General features: G+C 36.8%; 1 protein-coding gene across 1 annotated transcript in view; it reads right to left on the reverse strand.

Annotated features, from left to right (window-relative positions):
• LOC149533657 (uncharacterized) overlaps window positions 1–21,100 on the reverse strand; it is a 65,413-nt gene extending 44,313 nt beyond the window's left edge. Inside the window, exons 1-2 of the mRNA XM_089804391.1 lie at window positions 19,720–21,100; window positions 15,764–15,813 (exon numbers count right to left, since the gene is read on the reverse strand). Of these exons, the coding sequence (XP_089660517.1) occupies window positions 15,764–15,813; window positions 19,720–20,638 (969 nt within the window). The 5' untranslated portion in view covers window positions 20,639–21,100. The remainder of the gene's footprint in view (window positions 1–15,763; window positions 15,814–19,719) is intronic.
• Between the last annotated feature and the right edge of the window lie 665 nt (window positions 21,101–21,765).

Below are 21,765 nucleotides of genomic sequence, written 5' to 3' on the forward strand. Positions count from 1 at the left end.
AATCTAATCTAAAGGGGGTGATGCAACTAATTGAAATGGTTGCAACTGTGCCTTGTATGCACAACACATCAATAAAAAGCTCAGATACATAGATCCTAACTCTATTTTGCTCCCAAAAAATTACATGTAGCTTTTGAACTGATCAAATGCTTCACGGAAATACATCTTCACAATACAATAATCATCAACATATCAAACACAACATACAACCTTTAGAACTAGGAAAGAAACATTCAAAACAAGGCAAAATACATGTACAAATCATGAATGGCAAGAACAGGTAAAAGAGAGTTATTTCATTAATGGAACGCAAGGAATATAGTTGCAGAGCATAAGGCTACTGCAAGTAAACATGATAGAATAGGGAAGAACCCTCAAAACATATTTACAACTGCCTTTTATAGAGTTCAGGCATAACTCTGGTGTTACATTGAGTTCAAACTCCAACCAGGTGGAGTTGGATTGTAGAGGAGAGCAATAACTGTTAAACATAGAAAATCATGATCAGACACACGTCCACATATAGGAAATCTAATCTTTGTGTGCAAATCTAGTTTTGAATAGACAAAAGCAACGACCATTACTACTCTGGCTGGTAGATGGATAAACAAGGTGGTAGAAGGATAAAATTTGCATTCATCAGGCATGGAGAACACTCAAAATAGTAGTTGCAAGCAATCAAGGATCTATTTGCCATTAAAGAGTTGCTGGTCTTTGTTCTCGACAGGCCAAGTTAGCTGTCATCATTTTATTAGTCGACCTCTCCATTTGGCCTTATATCATTGAAGCATTTTGCCACCTTGTCCAACTCTCTTTCTTTATGTTGACTTGCTGATTGCCCTTGTTCATGGCTTCGCAACTAATATTTCCTTTACCTTTTAACCATGCGAAATCGCAATGTCCCCATTTAATACCATATCATTGCATTGCAAGCTTTTACCACTTTAGCCCTTTGAACGTTGCGACCCTGCACTCAACATGAAATTGACTCTTCGCAACATCATTGCAGTCTAGGCTTAATATCCCTCATATCATGCGATGCTACAAAAACTCTATCTTTAATTGCGTCACCTCATCAGAACCGCTAGCTGATCCTGTCCACTTATTTCTGCAAATGAGCAAAACCATTATACTGATCACCATCACACCATCGCAACTCAAATCATTAACCCAAAGGTTAATCTTGCGATAGTGTGCACAAAGTATTCGTTGCTTCGTAGCCTTGACCTTGGGTTGATCATTTAATTGTGCAATGAAGCGACCAAAGGCTTTGCCACTTCGTAGCTCTGACCTAGGGTAACACTTAATTGCATGTGACAATGCGAAGGTACTGAAATTGACTGCAGCTCCTTGACTTCGCAACTTAAACTTTGAAGCTTTCGATGGAGAGCATCGACTGAATTGATCTGTCCTCATTCGATGAGATATTCTTGACCCTTGCGACAATGCGAATAAAGAGGATCGCTACTTTGCCACCTTGACCATGGGTTAAGCTTGATTGCATGCGAAGATGCGAAGAATCATTTAACTTGAACTGCTATGGTTTGATTGCAACCTCACATCTGTCATTTGAATGCTACCCTCCTGAGCTGCGAAGCTGTGCTGACTGTTGAGATGATCGTGTCACACCTTCGTGACCCCTTTGATAATTGAGTAATGAATTAGAGCGATCGAGCAAAAAGGGGTTTCGCATCGTCATGACTTGGATTTTCTCATTCGATGCAAAGGGATAAAAAGACCTAAGGATATAAGGAATAAAGAAAGGTTTTTTTTTGTATCCCTATTAGACTTGCATATCAATAAATGAATAATATAATGGATGTGAACATGGCTGCCACCCTAGATGATTGAAAATTGAGGAAGGGGGCAGAAATGGTTAACAATTACCCCAAGAGATGAGTTTGGTCTTGGTTGGGCATTCCTACCTCTTGTGGGATAAATGATGAATTGATTTCCCCAAGGGATGGATCTAGTCCTAGTTGGATGTTCCTAATTCTTGTGTGCCAAGTAATGAACTTATTACCAAAAGGGATGAATCTAGTCCTAGTTGAATGTTGTGCTTTGCGGGACACATCCCCAACCTTTTTTGGCCCGATCCTATCCCAGGGACAGATTTGTCCCATCCCTGTTACCGTACCCAATTTGTCTTCGTCAAAAACGGTACCCGAAATGGGCATTTTGCACCTAGTTGAAAATGGTGAAATAGATTGCCATCTCGGGTATGGAAATCCCATCTCTTGCCTATCCCCAAGATGAATTGTCATCCCCAATTTCCCATTGCAATAAAGATCATGTCAAAACGCCAAAAATAATTTTTTTCTCTTTGGTAGCGGGCCCCACATTGTTTCTAGAGGTTCCTAAAATATGTAAAAACCTTCAAAACACTAACATTTCAACTTCCTCTTCTCATTTGTAGTTTTGAGAAATTTGCTAAGAGGAAGAGGAAAGCATAGAGCAGCAATAACAATAAGCTAAGATTGCATTTTCAAGTTGCAAAGGGAGGTTTTGCATTCATTCCTTCTTCATTCCAAGTATGTATCTCATTTTCCTTTTGCTGTTTTCAAAGTATGTAGCTATTTGTTGTCATTTTCCAATTTTTTCATCTCAAAAAGAGGGCATTTTGAAGGCAACATTGAGATATATATATTTTTGTAATGACTTGCAACACTACATTACTTTGTAGAATCTAAAAATATGAGCAGTAGTAGTGAGAGTGATTATGAGGGAAGTAGTGCTAGTCATAGCCTAGAAGTTATAGAAGAAACTCATAGATCACAAAGAAAACTAAAAGGTCTAGGGCAGCCATAGGGGCTTTAGTTAATGTGGGTGATCATGCAACAATAGAAACCTTAAATCCAAATCCATTTGAGTGCCCTTCTCAAGCTCTCAAAAAATATGTCAAAGTCCCATTTCACCCAAAAAAACCTCTCCTACAATTAGTCACAAAAGTGGACAAGGATAAGAAGAAAAATACAAGGGGTGGTAGGGAATGGGAGTGCAATATATGTCATACAAATTATTTTGGGGGCTACACTAGAGTGTATTGCCACCTTTTATGGATAGGTGGACAAGGGGTGAAAGGATGTAAATTGATCATATAAGACGAAAAAAATGAGGCCACTAAATTGCACATGGAGGGGGGGGGTGGGGGGGGATGAAAATGGGAAGCCCAAGAGAGAATGTGCAAGCCACTATGCCTATAAGTAGCACAATCCCACAGGTACAAACACAACCAACACTACTAGAGGAAAGGGAAAGAAAAGTAAAAGAGAGAATAATGTTGCTAATTTGTTTAATGTGGCCGCAAAAGAGAAGGCTGATGAATCTATTGGTAGGTTCCTTGTTGCTCATGGCATACCATACCATGTTACACATTCCTCATTTTGTAAACAAATGTGTAGAGATATATTTGCTGCCGGTCTATCATTTGTACCACCCGGTGAGACAAAACTACGCACCATTATCCTTAATAAAGAGTATTCAAAAGTAAGTATTTTAATATAGGAAATGAGACAAACATGGATGACTGATGGATGCTCTATCATCATGGATGGGTGGTGGACTGATATCAAACATCGACCACTCATCAATATTATTGTCACTAGCATAGTAGGCTCTTATTTTCTTAGAGCTATTGATTATTAAGGGAAAAAGAAGGATGCATCCTTTCAATTCTAGATTTTGAAGGATGCTATCGAAGAGGTGTGGACTGATATCAAACATTGACCACTCATCAATATTATTGTCACTAGCATAGCAGGCTCTTATTTTCTTAGAGCTATTGATTATTAAGGGAAAAAGAAGGATGCATCCTTTCAATTCTAGACTTTGAAGGATGCTATAGAAGAGGTTGGACCTCAAAATGTGGTGCAAGTAGACATCGATTCAGCTCGGGTGTGTAAGTCAGCTGGTTTGATGGTGGACAGTACTTATTGAATAACACCTTGAAGGACATGTAACATTGATTGGATTAAGGATTTGGTATGTGAGGCTATAGATGTGCAAATGTTTATTTGCAATCATCACACATCTCTTGCATTATTTAGAACATTTTCAAAGAAAGAATTCCTCAAGCCCATGGAGACTAGATATTCTAGCTACTTCATTTTGTTGGAGAGGATGCTTGAGGTCCAAGAGGCCTTACAATCCATTGTGGTCAATGCGGAGTGGAATAGGTGGCATAAATCAAGCACTCCGGATGGAATAAGTGTGAAACAAAAAATCTTGGATGAAAATTGGTGGACCACAATGAGGTAAGAAGCTCTGACAAATTAATATTAATAATTGTTATTTACTAATTTGATAAAAATTTAAATTATTTCTGATTTTAGTATTTGCTGATTTTATTATTTATGATTTTTCTCACATGTAATTTACTAATCACCAATTGATTGCATTTTTAGTTACATTTTATCCTTCATTCAGCCTATTGTAGCAGTCATTAGATATGCTGATAGTCACTCTCCTAGCCTTGGAGAAATTTATGAGACATTTGATAGCATGCTTGGGTGGATCAAGCATGTTATTCATGCCAAGGACCCCAATTTGGTGTTTGTCATTTTATGAGGAGCAACTTAAGCCCATTGTGATGAGGAGGTGGAACATAATGAACACTCCACTTCATATGGCAGCCTATGTAGTCAATCTTAAATGGTATGCACCAAGGCCCGGGAGAGTGGCTCCATCTAGGGATGAGGAGATGAGTCTCTATTCTAAAATCTCAAGTATTTTGTTTGAGTTTTCAATTTAAATTTAAATTTCTAGTTTCTTTAGTTGACATTTTTGTGATTTCTATTTGTTCAACATAGGTGAAAGAGGGCTTCTTCAAGGCCCTTACAAAATGTTTAATGACATTGATGCTAGTATTCTTCGGGAGCAGTGGCTTGACTTCGCCAATCTTCGTGGTCCAACATTTGGTAGACCTGAGGCCAAGACAGACAGAGCTACATTAGCTCAAAGGGACCCTATTGGATGGTGGGCGTGGCATGGTAGAGATGCACCTGAGCTGAGAGTTTTTTTCCATTCATCTTCTTTCACAGGTTGTGAGCTCCTCTGCTACTGAGAGGAATTGGTCCACATTTAGCTTCATCCACTCAGTAAATAGGAACAACCTTTCCTCTAAATGATCGAAGAAGCTAGTGGCTGTTCACAGTGTCTTGCGCCTATGTGATTGACAAACTCCTTAGTAAAGTCAGATTCTAGCACTACGTTGGGATGTTAATCCCAAGGATGCTATGCAAATTGAGGAGGATGACAAATTTCTAGGATTGGTTGGGGTTCCATTGGATGAGGAGCCTTTGCCTATAGCTACCATGCCATATATTTGGCAATGCCATTTATTATTTGACATTTGCGGATACATTATGGATTTTGATTTCATGAGACATCCTATTAGTTATCACTATTGTTTATCATTTACATCATGCACAATACTTGGAGCCTTTGGGCATTTTTGCTACATTTACACCATATATATTGCAATGAATTATGATTTATGAGAGTACTTAGTACTTTTATTTTGTTAATTTCAATTCATTATACTTATGTTACATGTGCATTGTAATTGGTTCAATGTATTGAGCATCTTAATTTTTAAATGTTTATGATGAATGGTTTATCAATGTTATGTTATGCATATTTGAGTTATGTCTCTCTATATAAAAACCGCCTTTGTTTTTAATCATCGTCCCTTGGGGTTCCGTTCCCTAAATTTTGGCTTCGACCTGTACTCGTACCAGGAACACGTCCCCGTCTCGAAAACTCCATGGAGCATAGGTTGAATGCTTCTGCCTCCTGTGGGCTAAATGATGAATTAATTACCCCTAAGAAAGGATCTAGTCCTAGTTGAACATTCTTTCCTCGTGTGGGCCAAACAATGAATTGATTACCTCAAGGGATGGATCTATTCCTCGTTGGACATTCTTGCCTCTTGTGGGCTACATAGTGAATTGACTATCCCAAAATATGCTCTTGGTCCTAGTTGGACACTCTTCCCTCTTATGGGCCAAATGAACTATGTCTAAATATATATATTTTCTATTGATTATCATTTAAACAAAAAGGAGTACATATTAGTATCATTGTTTTATCTCACTAAGCATAGTTCACAAATTACAGATTGGGCCTTAATTCAAAATACATGCAGTTCTCATTTTAGTACATGTAATCACAATGAAACACATTTAGTTAAATAGATTTCCCATTCATCTTTAGAATCATCCTCTACCACGTAGTCTTCAAGATTGATGCCATTATTGGAACCCCCCTCTCTTGAGCCCGGAGAGCTATATATACCATCATCAGTATTCACCATCTGTTGAACATTTGAAGGAATTTCATGCTCAGGAGCCTTCGAGTTCACTGCCCCAACACCTGCGGTCTTGGTCAATCCTTTACCCTCTTGTTGTTGCCATTTTCCATCATCTTTGAGCTTCTAGATGAATTCCGCTAGTGTGAGGTCAAATTGATTTGTTGTGATTTTTGTAGTGTGCCCATATGCTAGTACTTTAATGGCGATTCTTCCCTCTCTTAGCAACTTGAGAAATTTTTTTTCTGAGAACTTGAATATTGTTGTTACTTGCAGAGAAATATTAAAGTATATGAGTCTCCGAAGAGACTAGATAAGTAACTAGCCATTTTGTTAAAAATATCATCATTCCTAGCTTTCCAAATGATCCAAAGCACATAAAATAAAAAAATAGACCAAAACATATTAAAGAACTCGTTATTATCAATAATATAGCCTAATAGAACATGGGGGCAAGTAAAATGATAGTTCAGATAAAAACCAAACAGACCCCAGATCTCTTTGGTAAAGATGCAATCAAAGAACACATGATTGACAGATTCAAAGTTTTTGCACACATCACATATATTAGGATCATTCCCCGGTCTCTTGAATGGTAGTTTGTGCAGGAAAGGGTGCCATAAGAAGCATGACACTTTAGGCTCAATGGATTTGTGCCACAAACTTTCTAGATATTTGTACACTAGTTCGAGTTCAAGTTCCACTTAAGATTGAGGTGGTCATAAATATCAAACTTGCGAGTAAGGAGAGAACAAATGTATTTGGATTTAATGCAATGCATAATAGAACTATCTTGCCACCTCAAGACTACAGCACTAGATCCTAGCACACAACAAGGTTTAGGAAGAAGAGGGCTAAGACAAGTCTCCTTTAGCAAAAAGCATGTTCTCCATTGAGTGGTAGGGATGTGAAACTTAGATACAGTCACTTCCTAGCTCATTAGTTCATTGATGCACATTACATCTTTAAAACATTGAATACCTTGAGATGCCCATTTCTTCACAAAGCATCCCTATAACAAAGCCAATGGTTTATCAGAATGCATAAGTTCCACCAATAGATCTATTCCCACAAATGTTCCCTTCCTTCTCAATTAAATTTCCCATCAACAAGCCACCTGACAATGCTCCAGCTCCTCCAAATGGATTTAAAAACATCGAAACTTGTGACTTTGATGTCCACCTTGAATGATAGTAGATCAAGTAATCCTAGCCCTTTCCAAGATTTAGCATGAGAAGGGACAACCCTCAAAATATTGTTCTTGACAAGAATCTTCCAAGGCTCGTCCCCCTAGCTTGCTTTGGCTATCCATTTTCCAGCTAAGGAAACCCTTTGAGTCCTTGAGTTCTTTAATCCTAGTCTCACTAGTTCTCTACTTTTGTGCACCAATCCCAATTGACAACGTGCCTCTTCTTATTGCCCTTTCCATCAGACCACAAGAAGTCTCAGATAATTTTTTGCAAGAGATTGAACTATCCATGATTAAACAACCAGATCGAGGAGTAATAAATGGGGTAGGAGGATCGCACCTTCTGACAAATCTTAATTCTATTAGCAAGAGATAGAAATCTATTGTTCCATATATTGAGTTTCTCCTTGACTATAATCCTTACCTGGCCCCACATATTCTTCAAATTGGGATTAATTGCAAATGAGATGCCCAAATATTTGACCACATGTTAAGGACACCCCCACTCTATGGAGAACTTACCACACTAGGGTGGAGGAGTCTCATCTCATCCAAGGAGAATGGATTTAGACAAGGATACTTTATTACTTTACTACCTGATACTAAACAAAATAGTTCCAACTTCTTCATCAGATTTTTATGTTGTCTTCATTTAAACTAAATAGAATAGCTTTGTTATGTGCAAATTGTATATTCAGGTTCTCATTATTGTTTGGCAAGACTACTCTAGCCACCTTGGGAGATATGGATTCATCTCTTAGAAAATAATGCAAGGAATCTGGTGCAATTAAAAATAGGGTAGGTGCCAGAGGACATCCATGTCTAATAGATTTGGAAAGAGTGAATTGTTTTGATCTGACATCATCAATCTTGATAGTAGCTACTGCTCCATTCATAAGAGTAGAGACCATATTATAGAAGGATGGAGGAAATCCAAGTCCTAGCATTGCAATAATAAAATGCCATTCAATCCTATCGTGGGCCTTCTCATAGTCTATCAACAACATACCCATATTCTAACTTGAAGACCTGACCCAATCCATAGATTCCTAGCAAGTAATGAGATTTTCTAGGATGTATCTACCTTTGACAAAACTAGTTTGAGAATGGTTGATGATCTTTGGGAGAACTTCCTCCAATTTGATCACCAAAACTTATGCCAAAATCTTATATGATACATTGAGAAGGGTGATCAACCTCTAGTTCTTGATCAAAGTATTGTCCCTATCTTTGGGTAACAACTTAATTAGTCCCGAGTTAATGTTTGAACCCAATGAGTTATTGTTGATTGCTCCCTCATAAACCTATAGTAGTTCATCCCCAATCCATTCTAAATTCTTCTTGAAGAACTCCACAGGAAGACTGTTTGGTCCAAGTGCTTTGTCATTACTCATCTTGGATATAGCATTCCTAATCTTCTTAGCTGATATGTCTAGGCCCAACACTCCAACATCTTCCTCAGAGACCTTGGTTAGGATGAGCTCCTTGATACTGTACCTAGCCTCATCCATTCATCGACCCTCATCTTCTAACTTAAACAACCTACTATGGAAAGAAGCAAAGACACATAGGATATCCTACTAAGAGTTGAGAGGTGTCCCATTATCATCCATAATGCAATCTATTCTATCCATAGCTTCCATAGTTTTAAGAGTTTGAAAGAACTTTGAACCCGTGTCCACAAGGTTGAGTCATTGGGCCTTGGACCTAAACTTAGCTCCTTGGATCCTCTTACTCTGCAATCTCCTCAGTACATCTCTGATATGTGACAAGAGATCAACTAATTCTAGATCAAAAGGGTTGGATTGCACTCTTAGTCAGCCTCCTAAAGAAAGGAGAAATGACATACCTCATCTTTCCTTGCATCCTTGGCCAACTTATCTACCACTTGGAACATAGACCTCCAAGAAATCACATTCTGCTTCCATCTCTTGACTACACTCCCATAATTGAAAATCTCTTTATTGAAACATTTAATGATATTTCCTACAGCCAAAACATTATCCTCACGCTAGAGAAAGAGGTATTGAGGGTGACTCCACCCTTACTCCTTCCTTCTGCCACAATCCTATTTCTGGAACAAAATGAGGAGAAAATAAGGTGGTGATTAGATAAAGAATATGGATCACCTTTACAAAGCCACCCTCAGATCTTTTAGTGAAATAGAAAATGTCCTTGTTCATATAGAATCTACCAACCCACAGTATATTCTCTTGGAACCCTTTTGAAAGCTATAACAAGTGAACCAAATATGCTTAGTCTTAAGTTTATCTTCAGCCAAGGGATTAATTAATTTTAGCTTACCCATCATCCTCTCTTAGAAAAACCTCTCGTTCCCCTTCAATTCAAACGTACACCCTCCTGTCTTGTCCTAAGATTTTCTAGTCATGTTAAAGTACCCAACTATAATACCCAACTATAATCCAAGGGATTTTTTAAGGTTGCAAAGCCAATTCCACAATTCAATTCTCTCATTATGATCATTTGAGGTATAAATGGAGCAGATCCCAAATATCTCCCCATTCAATTCAAAGCATATCCACAAAGCCCTATTGCATGGGGATGAACCCACTCTATCAAAAATTTCTTTCACTTAGGACCAATAAGAATTGATGCTCCACCCTTCCCATTAACATGACTAGCGAAGAATATTTTAGCATCCCTCCGTTGCACTTAAGAATGATTTCCAAAGAGAACCCAATAGCTTTGACCTCTTATAATGACAAGAAATCCACACTCCTGAACATCCTTAGGGACCTCTTAACCATATACATTATGTTAGGATATTCTAACCCCCTAACATTCCAAGAAGCACATTTAACTTCCATAACACATTATATTTTGAGTTCTTCATCAATGGGGGCTTGGAAACTATTGAAGCAACCAAGTAATTTCTTTTTAGGGATCTTAAGGTTTGACTATTGCATTTAGATGTGGACGCCTCTCTCTCTTTCTCTTTATAGGGACCACCACCTTTGGGTAGATTTGGCTTACCAATCTTAAAGGAAAAAGCATCAATACATCCATCCTTTGACTCCATACAAACCACATCCTTGTCCATCCCACTAGATTCTCCACCTTTAGCCTCTTGAGCTACCTTTCCTTCATCCAAACTAGCTGCTATAGAAGAGGAGAGAATGTGAACCTCACTAAGCCATGGTTTGGGCTGGTAGTGCCATATAGAGGGGGGAGGGTAGGAAGTGGAGGGGGGGCTAGAATGACTGCCACAACAAAATTGTTGAGTTTTTCCTCATCAATTTTTATACAAATCTTGCTAAGCCCATCTGCACTAATAGCCCAACCATCACCACCAATACCACTAGTTGACTCCTTGGGTGGAACCACCAAATAAAAGTCTCAGTTCAAAAAGCTGAACTTCTCCCTCCTCCATTCCAAGTGGATAAAAGATTGGAGACTTAGGCTCGAGGACACTCGTAATAGGGTTAAAAGGAACGTGGGATCTCGTACGAGGCTTACTATTGCTAACCCTGTCACCATTTCTCTTCATCATCTTGTCCAGAGCCAATTGTTGGGCATTCTTGGTTTTGTGATTCACTCCATTGGGGGATATGTTCAAGCCCAAAGTTAATATTTTGCGGCTTGGGGAGCTTGTCCAATTTTGATAGATTCATCCTAGGAATGGTCGTCACATCAAATGCAGAATTGATTTTAAGGGCATCAAGAGGGGAACAAATCTCATCAATATTCTCCAATCGGAGAGGGGGAATCATAGAGAGGACATTTGATTAGCAATAGTACAAGGAGGATGAGCCTGGGAAGCTTGTGCTTCACTTTTGTGGGGCTCAAAAACCATTTTCTACAGTTTGGGCACCGATGGAGGCTTCTTAGCAAGCAGTGAGCAGTTATGCTTCTTATGAGCCTCTTTCTTACACAAATAGTAGGCATTGATACCACCAAGAAAAGTAAGAGGGTAGAAGATATGAGAGCCATCCAATTCGAACCAGAGATTCTCAAGAAAATCAAGACTCAGGTTGATATATACCAAAACTCTGGCATCAGTGTTGGGTATTAGAATATTGGATCTATCAATCCGAATCACTCTACCAATAGGGTCTAGAACCCGTGGAAGAAGATTCCTGAGGAAAGGCGGAAGGTTACCCACTGTTAACCAACGAGGCCTTGAAAGTACAAGGATTTCTTTATGGATAGAATCAAGAGACTAGGGAAGATCCCTAAAGTCACACTATCCAACTCTCTAGATTTGTTTGTGAACAACTTCTTTTTGGGAACAAGGGTTATAGAAAAAAATAACAAATAAACCCCTGTCAATCATTCTACAATATGAAAATCAAAACCCTAATTTGTTTTACCAAATACTATGCAAACATTTGTTCAAAAACCCCTAGATGACAACTTCAAAATATCAAAGGCAGCAAGAAAAATGGCACAATCCCTAAGTCTATTTTTCTCTTACTCGATGCAAATACCCATTAGGGCATTAGGTTTGATAAATAATCTAGATGCTGAAGGTACCTTACCTACAACACCTTCTCACTTCTCTTGGAATGGAGTTAGCTCCTTTCCTATCTCCGTGTAGGAATTTGGCTCCATTTGGTAAGGGCAATACCCCTTCAACTGCTTCTCTGAACGACTTGGCACTTCCAGAATGCGTAGCTGAGGATTCTTTGCTAACCAAGTAGACTAGTAAGGAAGAGGGTTGAGAACACCATTGACTTTATTAAAGGAAATTCTTGGGCATGACTCAACAATTTGTCATTTAATTTGGGAAGAAAATAAACAACTATTTTTAATATTTCTACCTGGTGAGTGTGGATCCATATGATCCTTGAAGCATTTCGTAATAAATGAGAATAGGTAGGCTCTGCGTATGATTATAGAGCCTAGGCCTGATCTCTCTTATGTCTAAATATATTCATTTGTATGCTCTGTGTTTTTATGTGTACACTTTGTTTTTCATGTGTATGCTTTGTGTTTCGATATATTCATGTGTCTAGATAGTGTAAGCTCCACAACTTCATGCATTCATGTGAATTCTCCATACATACCTCTATATTTTGTTTCTTGAGGTTTGGAATCCTAAGTAAGCGACCCTAAAGTTCATTGGTTTTGATATTAATGCCAAATGAGGCACACAACCTAAAGAAGTCTCTTGCCTTTGTTTAGATGGCATGCCGCATAACTCCTTATAGAACTTCATGAAGCAAAGCATGTCACCAAAGTGTTAGATCCTGTCATGCAAGCTTAGGGAAGCCACACAAGATCTGATCCACATATTAGTGACTAGATATGTTAAGGATCCAAACTCTAGGACACACGTGGAAAACAACACTGGTGTAGGGGCACAAAGTAAATATCAGACAAATTAAATAGTTTAAAGTTTAAAGTTTAAATTTATGTGTGTGTAAGTCTCCAAGTTTTCAATAAAATTCTTTTCCATGTTGAGGCAATGCCACGATGGCAACCCATATAAGCCTAGCAGACATTAGCAGCTTAGGACTTGGGCATTGCTTTTAATATGTTTTAAGTGTTTAAAGTTTATTTCTTTCCAAAGTGTGTGCGTAAGTTAGTGGAAGGAAAAATTAGAAAGTTTCAGTTATATATTAGGTGTCAAGAGTTAGGGGAAAAGATGCAAAATTCCAATCTTGCATCATGAGCAATCTTTAGAAACAACTAGTATTCGAATGTAACTGCAGGAAGGAATTCGATGGTTCTTGGAAGTTACAGAACTGTGATTCTTCTAAAAAAAGAGGGATTCATGTTGTAATATGCTGAAGAAGAGAATAGATTGGAGTACTATTGGTTTTTCCTACAGTTTTTTGAGTTTGTGCATCTTGTACGACATTGCATGGTTATCTCTGTGTAGGGTTTTACATGCATATTCCTGTTTATGTTTAGGTTTTCCTATGACAGTAATTTGAGATTCTAAAACTCAGTAGTTTAGAAGTTGTCTTCATTCTATTCTCCTACAGACCATAAAATCTCTGTCTTAATAAGAGTGGTCTTTGTGTGGAGGATTTTTGAAGGTCCTCCAATGGTATCTGTCAGCCATTGGAGGATTCTATTCAGATTTAGGTGTTTTATTTCTGTATTGTTATTTTTGTTCATGTTGCAAAAACTCCAAATTGTTGTGCAGATATAGAAGGGTGACATCTCTATGTGTCAACCCTTGACATTTACATTCTGTACATTTTCTATGGTATCGGCTTCTCCATGTTTGGGTTACCCATTCAAGTTTGCGTTAGCGGCAGATGAAATTATTATTGAAATCATTATCATAAACAATGAGTTTGGAATGAGAAATCGATTCCAATTAAATTTTTTTGGTTTTGGATAGCAATTCTCAATCCATGTTGCAGCTATGGTAGCTGACCATTATTAGATTTCTTGAAATTTATATCAGTCTGAAATCATTTGAGTTTATGCTCTGTAATATCGGTTATTGCGGAATGGTATGATTCATGGAAAGAACTGATTCCATATATCGGGTATAGTTAGAGTTCTATCAATTAGAAAACCAATCAAGAATCAGTACATGCACAAGTCTAAATGTCTAATTTTAATAGCCTTGCTTACATGGAATGCATTGGCCTTTCTTGGAGCAGATTCTACTTGGGAAAAAATCTGATTTTATAATGTGTTTGATTAAATCATTGGATCGGTCCTCTTGGTGCAGATTTTTCGAAGTGCAAAATCTGATTTTTAAAGGGACTTTTATCTCCTCCATGGATTCAATTCTTCATTCCAATATCCACATTGGTGCAGATTTCAAACTTTACCATACATTAATATAGTTTGGAGTTTATGGAATTGGATATTTGAAGTGGAGTAATCTGATTTTTTTAAAACTATGAAGTATGCTTCTAGATTCTATTCTGTGTATTTTTTTACATCAATGTTTCGGATCACACCATGTGATCCATCATCAAGATGAAAGAGTGCAAGATTTGAAGTAGCAAAAAACGTTTACACTTTTCATCCTGATGATGGATCATGTGTTGTGATCCGAAACGTTGATGTAAAAAAATACACAATCGAATCCAGAAGCATACTTCATAGTTTACAATGGATTGTGGAAATCTGATATTATTGATTGATTTGTTTTGTATGAGCAGATTTTCCATACTAATAGATATTTTTGGGATTCCATTTGGGGGGACATGGAAATAAGATTGAAGGCTGGTTTGAAGATATTAGAAATTAAAAGAGTTCAAGTGAGAAGCCTTGGAAGACTTTGGCAACAGGAGCAATTTGGAGTTGTCACTTTCTGTCCATATTTTGACAGTAAATTAGTTAAAGTTTGCAGATTTGGATAAGAATTATGAGTCCTCTCATGTAATCTAGTTGAGTGTTAATTCCTCATAGATTTTCCAGAGTTGCACTGCATCAAACACGCTTTTTTGTTGGTTATGTGAAACTATTACGAGCAGTCCAAAATGTATAAGTGGGATTCAAAAGCATACAAGAATAGCAGATAACCTACAAATTTAATGGGCGGATGGTGAAGCATCAGGTTTCTTTAACCTTAACAGACAGATGTGTGGTGCAACAACAAACTTTCAATTCCCACACATGTGGGAAGGCCAAGAGTCACCGTGCCAACATAAAAGTCATATATTCCGTTCTAGATGTAGCTGGAGTCAGAACTCCTAAAGTCAGTTCAGGGATCGAATCAATTTGTAAGAGGGTTAGGGCTAGATTGCAATGGACAGTTTTTGCAAGTTCACTGAAGATTTATTGGGCTGGATATTATATGCTATTTGGGTTTTGTAAATTTTTGGAGTGGCCCATAGAATGTGCAATTCTTTTATAAAGATTAAAGAAATGCACATTTCAAAAAATTGTTAATATTTTGTGTTCTTGTGCTTTCATTGTGTAAATCTAGACGAGTGCTCAATTAACCCACTTACCATTTACATGAAAAAGATGCGTTGCTTCTTCAAGGCCTTGTCTTTTGAAGAACTCAAATCCTGTAAAAATTATATATTCCACTAAAGCATAGATAGGTTTCTGTAAGAGAAAGTTGTTTAAGAAAAAATAACTTCAATCTTGCACCAACAACGAATAAATCACCACGTGGAGAGTTTTCCATTTGAAAACATTGCCTTATTAAAAGTTTTCATAGAGAAGACTTCTATTAGAAATATAAACAGTCTAATCTCTTTGTATGTACACACTGATCATAAGCAATCACTCATCCTCAAAATGAAAGCAGAACACCAAAATATCAATTTTTGACACAGAAGAGACTAACAAAAAATTAACTGGGAACAAGCCAAATTTCTTACCTCCCCAGCTGCGATGACAATGACTCGAAAAAGTGCCGGTTCCCCATAATCTGTGGCACAACTGGATTAGTAATTGTGTACAACGGCACCATACTTTTATGGACAACATTACAAATTACAATGGAACCAAAACGTACATCACCAGCTACATTGAGCAATAGAATACGTGGCAATGACACCTCAAAAAAATAAAAACATGTAACTTCGATGCCATATTCTATAGTATTTGCGAATATTGAGATGTCTATAAATATAGTATTTTATAGCATCTGATGAATAAAATTGAAACAATGATATCATGTGGATGAAGATTTTTCGAGCACTTAGAAACTACTCTTATAAAAATAATTTTGATATCATATGGATGACTTTTATAGCATTTACAAGTACACTTACGATAACAATTTTGGATATGTTGTGAAAGGACGTGATCGGCAATTTCTTATAATCATAAAACAATTTTGGATACGTTATGAAAGGACATGATCAGCAATTTCTTATAATCATTAAGTGTCTATTGTACATTAATGTTAAAGATAAAACGCATACAAATTAGTGAATTTTCTCAAGCTGCAATACAAGCTCCTGCTTTTATGCGCAAAGGAATAAAATCATAAATGATTTTGTTGACAATTAGTTTTATACGTGTAAGCACTCATATTTTAATTGATGTAACAATAGGTTAGCCCTACAGTAACAATATGCTTATCAAGCCATAAATGATCTATGCAATTACAATCACAAAAGCCAAAATGGCTATTATTCAGTCCCTTCAACATTCTGATTTCGAAACTGAAGAACTATGATCTTGAGAACTTAATGACTTCAAGTAAAAGGATAAAGTCTTATTTCTTCTTCTAATAGGGGAGAACCTTACCTGGAAATACAACATGCCTAAAGTTTGCCATGAATGAGCTGAAAATGATTGCTAACAATCTCAAAAGCCAAATAAGGATACAGATTATCCATTTGAGATGCGATTTCTAACAATCTCTGGAGCCAAATTTCTACTAATCATTTCCTTCAAAATTCTAATTTGTAAGTATTATGTTCTTGTTTACTTGAACTTGCATAAATTTTAGGGGTTTACTGTATTGCCACGCTGCAACATGCATAGACTCACAATAATCATTTGCCCTTACTCCTCTCCTAACAGCAGAAACTAGATCTTGAAGTCACAAATTTGTCATCAATATTAGCTCTCATTGAGTCATATATTGTAATTAAAAAGTCAATCGAGAAGAAAAGTACGCACCCACAGATGCCTTACTTTCTATGCGATCTTATATATGTGAGAGGAAATAGCATAGATTGTAAATAAGATACACGCAAACCTAATTTTAATATGTGGACATGCCACATAGTTAAAAATACGATACAGATTCAAATATTTCTCAAGCATTGATGTGAAGTTGAAGTAAACCATTCTAAAATTACAAGGTAACCAAATAGTCTAAAAATACAAGGTAACCAAATAGTCAATCGTAGTTACTAATTGTGACAACAGAAGATTCGTGGCAACAATAAAAATGCAGCATTTATTTTGCTACTATCCACAACAGTTGTATCCTAAATGCTCAATTTCTTAATAGAAACTATAATACGTGGCATTTAATAGAAACTATAATATATGGCATTTACATACTAGGGGAGGATTCTTTGATTTTTAGTTTGTTAAGAGTAGGCTTTTGCGTAGGATGGTATTGCAAGAGTTTCTGGATTTCTTTTTTATATTGATAATTATTGCTATGTGATGAATATAAGTTCTTGTGAGTTCAACCATAAAACTATTATCAGTTCCTTTTAAGCAACTATGATAGAAACTACTAATGAAAGACCAAGAATCACAACCTAAAAATCCATTTATTTGTAAACTAATTCCACACTAGAAACCAACTATGCAAGATTCACAACTTAGAATTTCATATAAGATGTCTCTTTAGAATTTGAACTTGCTTTGCAGCAATGAAAAATCTATGCTTTAACCAATTAAATTCAACCCCCTTGAAACATTTGTACATTAACTGCTTCAGGCAAACAACCTTTTGCTACTTGGTGATAGTCCTACACCACTTATGCCAGCAGTGGGGTGGTTACTTTATTGATGCACACTGACACCTACGAATCAGATGGAAAAACCAAAACGATCCAGCAGAATTAGGATACGAGTTTAACTGTGTTTGCTATGTTTATAACTAGTTAGTAATGATAGAGACTCGTGGGAAACAACTGTTACATGATTACTAAAAACTAGGCTGGGGTCTCATATAGGGAGCCTTCTTTAAAAATAGAGATAAGATTTTTTACAAATATTTGAAGTGAGCAATAGCATAAAGTTTTTATTTTGTTTCAGTTTAAAATTTTTAGATCCTAACTTTAAGGAAGCTAAGGAAGCTGGTGCCCCATGAATTTTAGATTAAAGATCAGTGTTAAATTTTAAATTTATAGAAATAATGAGCAATTGTTGTTATGTGGAAAAAAATTTCTTAAGCTAGTGGGGCTATTTCTATCCCTACCTTATTTTCACCCGCTCAAATTGAGAGAGCTAAAAAGTCGGAGCTCCTATTTTGTTAAAAAAGATTCTACTTTAGTCCTTCAATTTTTTTTTCATGGAACCTTCGGCTCTACAAAATTAGAGCCCAAGCCCCTTCCATAAGACCCTTGCCTTAGTGCTCTTTATTAGAAGTGGACGTCTTTGTGAAAGAAGAAAAGTTATATTGAACTGTAGATTTGTAACAATGGGAGGAAGAATAAAAAGAAGAAAAACTTTAAATTTGAAAAAAAAAAATAGAAATTTCAAATTTAATAGATACTATCTTCTATATTCTATGTAGAAGTGTTCTTATCTGTCTCCTGTTAGATAATGGATGCTCTTCAATTTCCGTCTATGCAAATGGATATTCTCCACTCTTGAGATATGGTTGGCAACATCACTTTCCAAATGAACTTTTTATATGAAACATTCGCTGCATATTGGCTGCAGCCATCAAGGAACTCTGCCATTCGTTATTTACAGCAATGCATGCTTATTAGATGGACACTAAGGACATGATATATAAAACTATGTTGTTAAATTATAAATCAGATCTTCTGTAATTACTTTGTTATTTAGTGGATATTTATTAGAAGTTGTATAATTCTTTCTGCCTTTTTGTGGCATTTGTTTTTTAGTTGAATTGGTTTAGTAAGGTGTAATTTAGAGATAGACCAAGTGTCTACATCAATTAGCTATCGAAGGAATGAGAAGAATCCACGAGGGCTTGAAAACATATTTGATATATTCCATTAGTGCAAGTAAACAAGATTTGCGACTGGCAAGTTAAAAGGCACGTTGGCCTGTGGATTGACATTGCAAATTCTGACAGAGGATTTCGGAGCTGCTCATCTCTCCTATAATGCACCTGGCTGACTATGTCCCATGGAGTGGACCGTATGAAGATTGATTTGATAATCGTTTGATTTGCGTATTGCTAAAAGTGTAAAGAAGTTTCGTCAACCCAACCATATCCAAGCGGATCAATCAGTTGTTGACTTTTTATCTTGATTGCAGTAGACATTTGATTTGGGTTTCTTAATTTAAGTTTTCAGGAAAGAATGAAAAGAAACGGAATGATTAGTTTCAGGTACAGGTAGTTGATAACGTAAGCTCGTAATCTCTCTGGAGAGCAGATCTCTTTGCAGAGCCTATATCTCAAATGGGTACCTAAGATGTTAAGTTCAAATCTCTTTAAAGACCGTCAATAAATATAACTGTTAAGTGATAATATCGCTTGATTTTCTTGGCGAGAAAGGGCTTCAAGAAAATGTATAAAGCAATTGTTAATTAATGAAACAATACTTTAAACAAGAAAAAAGAAACAGAGCAGGGCACAGTCTCAATAGAAATGATGCCCTCAACAGCAGAAAGCCTTTCAGAACATGAAAAGATTGATAGTAATTTAAAGCAGAAAATGTACCAAACTGAAGGCGCTGAGGTGTCTTGGTAAAACCCAAAGGCGGTTTGTAAGCTCGATCGTCCGCATTGTGGCCCGTTTTTCTTGGTCTACCAGGCTTTCTTTTCTCTCCATTTGTTGGAGTCGGTGGTAGAGAAGTCTTGGCAGTATCCATTAACTGACAAACCACATTCATATTCGCATGGTTACTCGTTTTTCTTGGTCTACCAGGCTTTCTTTTCTCTCCATTTCCTGGAGTCAGTGGCAGAGAAGTCTTGGCAGTTTCCATTAACTGACAAATCACATTCATATTCGCATGTTTACTCGTTTTTCTTGGTCTACCTGGCTTTCTTTTCTCTCCATTTCCTGGAGTTTCTGGTAGAGAAGCCTTGACACTCTCCATTGCCTGTGAAATCACATTCATTTTCGCATTCTCGCACTGTTCCACATGCTGCCGCTGTTGAAATTGCATTTCTACGCTAGGCAGCTGTGATTGTGTAACCTCTTTCATATTCGCATTCTCGAACTGTTCAACAAGATGCGGATGCTGGAATTGCACTTCCATGCTAGACAGCTGTGACCATGAAACCGCATTCATATTTGTATTCTCACACTGTTCAACATGGTGCGTCCACTGCTGCTGCTGAAATTGCATTTCCATGTTAGGCTGCTGATGCTGAATTTGTGTTTGCTGCAGCATTTGAAATTGTCTCTGCTTCCGCATTTGAAATCTTCTTTGACGCCTCATTAGAATGTGTTCCGGCTGCAGAATTTGTGTTATTGCTTGTCGATCAAGATTATTATGATTATTGTTTGCACCGTTGAAAGGCGAAATCTCATGCCGCTGCAGCAGATTATGATTATCGTTCGGAAAATACTGAAGATTATCATAGAGCGGAGGATAAGGCAGAATCTCGTCGCCTCCTATGCCTTGTTCATCCATGCTGTGGCTCCTTTGGTATTTTCTCAATTCAAGCTTACTTTGAATTTCAGTTATCCTCCAATTTACAGGGTCTTATTTACTTCTTGGATCATGTATCGGGGACAAAAATTGAGGGTCGAGATGGTGCAGCTAATTGTAGATAGAAAGGAAAAACACTATATATTTTTAGACCGAGTGCCGCCATGATTCTTTACTTCTGTTGCCGATATTTATCTCGATTCAAGCCTTCTTTTGATTCTCTATTCAAGTCTTATTTTGAATCTCAGTTATCCTCCAATTTGCAGGGTCTTATTCATTTCTTGAATTTTCCGTCTGAGACAAAGTTCTATTGAGGCTCGCCGTAGTGCAGGTAATTGTAGATATTTAAAGAGAAAACGCCAAATATTTTCAGATCAAGAGCCGCCATGATTCTTCACTTCTCCGTTGAACACATCTTTAACTCGACTTCTCCTGTCTGAACGCCCCTATTTAGCCCATCTGAGTCTTTTTATAGCTTTCTTATATGTTATTTTTAGTATATTATATTCGATCGTTCAATGTAGTATATTATATTTGATTTTTAAATAATTTGTTTTCAGTATTTCTTCGAGCTCTTTATTTTATTTTTTTTATAAATAATCTATTTATTTAAATTAATTTAAATATCAACAATATATTGAGAAAATAATTAAAATTTGGGAGGAAAAGTCACCCTAGTTATATAGGAATATAGTGGACCTCCACACAACATCACACTTCAATAAAACATTAGATTGTTAGTCTATAATAAGCAAATAATGCAAATCATGTGCAAAGAAACTAACGAGAGTGTCTCATTGCTCTATATCTAGAACAAGTATGAAATGGATCTTTGAGGTGCTCTCAGAAACATTAGATCCATGATCAATGAGAATGCATCTTAGAATGAGATATTCTAATTAATAAAATGCAATAACCATGTACCTAAAATGAAGAAATCAACTCTAAATTGATTGAATCCATTATGAATTTGAAGTGTTTGTTAATAATCCAAATTCCAAGTGTACTATTAAGTTGAGATGAGTATTCAATTCTATAACATGTACTTAAGAATGCAAGAGTGTGTATCCATTGAGCTCAAAATTCATTCCTTTTATACAAATTGAGAG

The sequence above is a fragment of the Cupressus sempervirens genome, chromosome 10, assembly GCF_028749045.1.
Source record: "Cupressus sempervirens isolate cs-2001-9-10 chromosome 10, ASM2874904v1, whole genome shotgun sequence".
In the NCBI taxonomy this organism is placed as follows: Eukaryota; Viridiplantae; Streptophyta; class Pinopsida; order Cupressales; family Cupressaceae; genus Cupressus; species Cupressus sempervirens.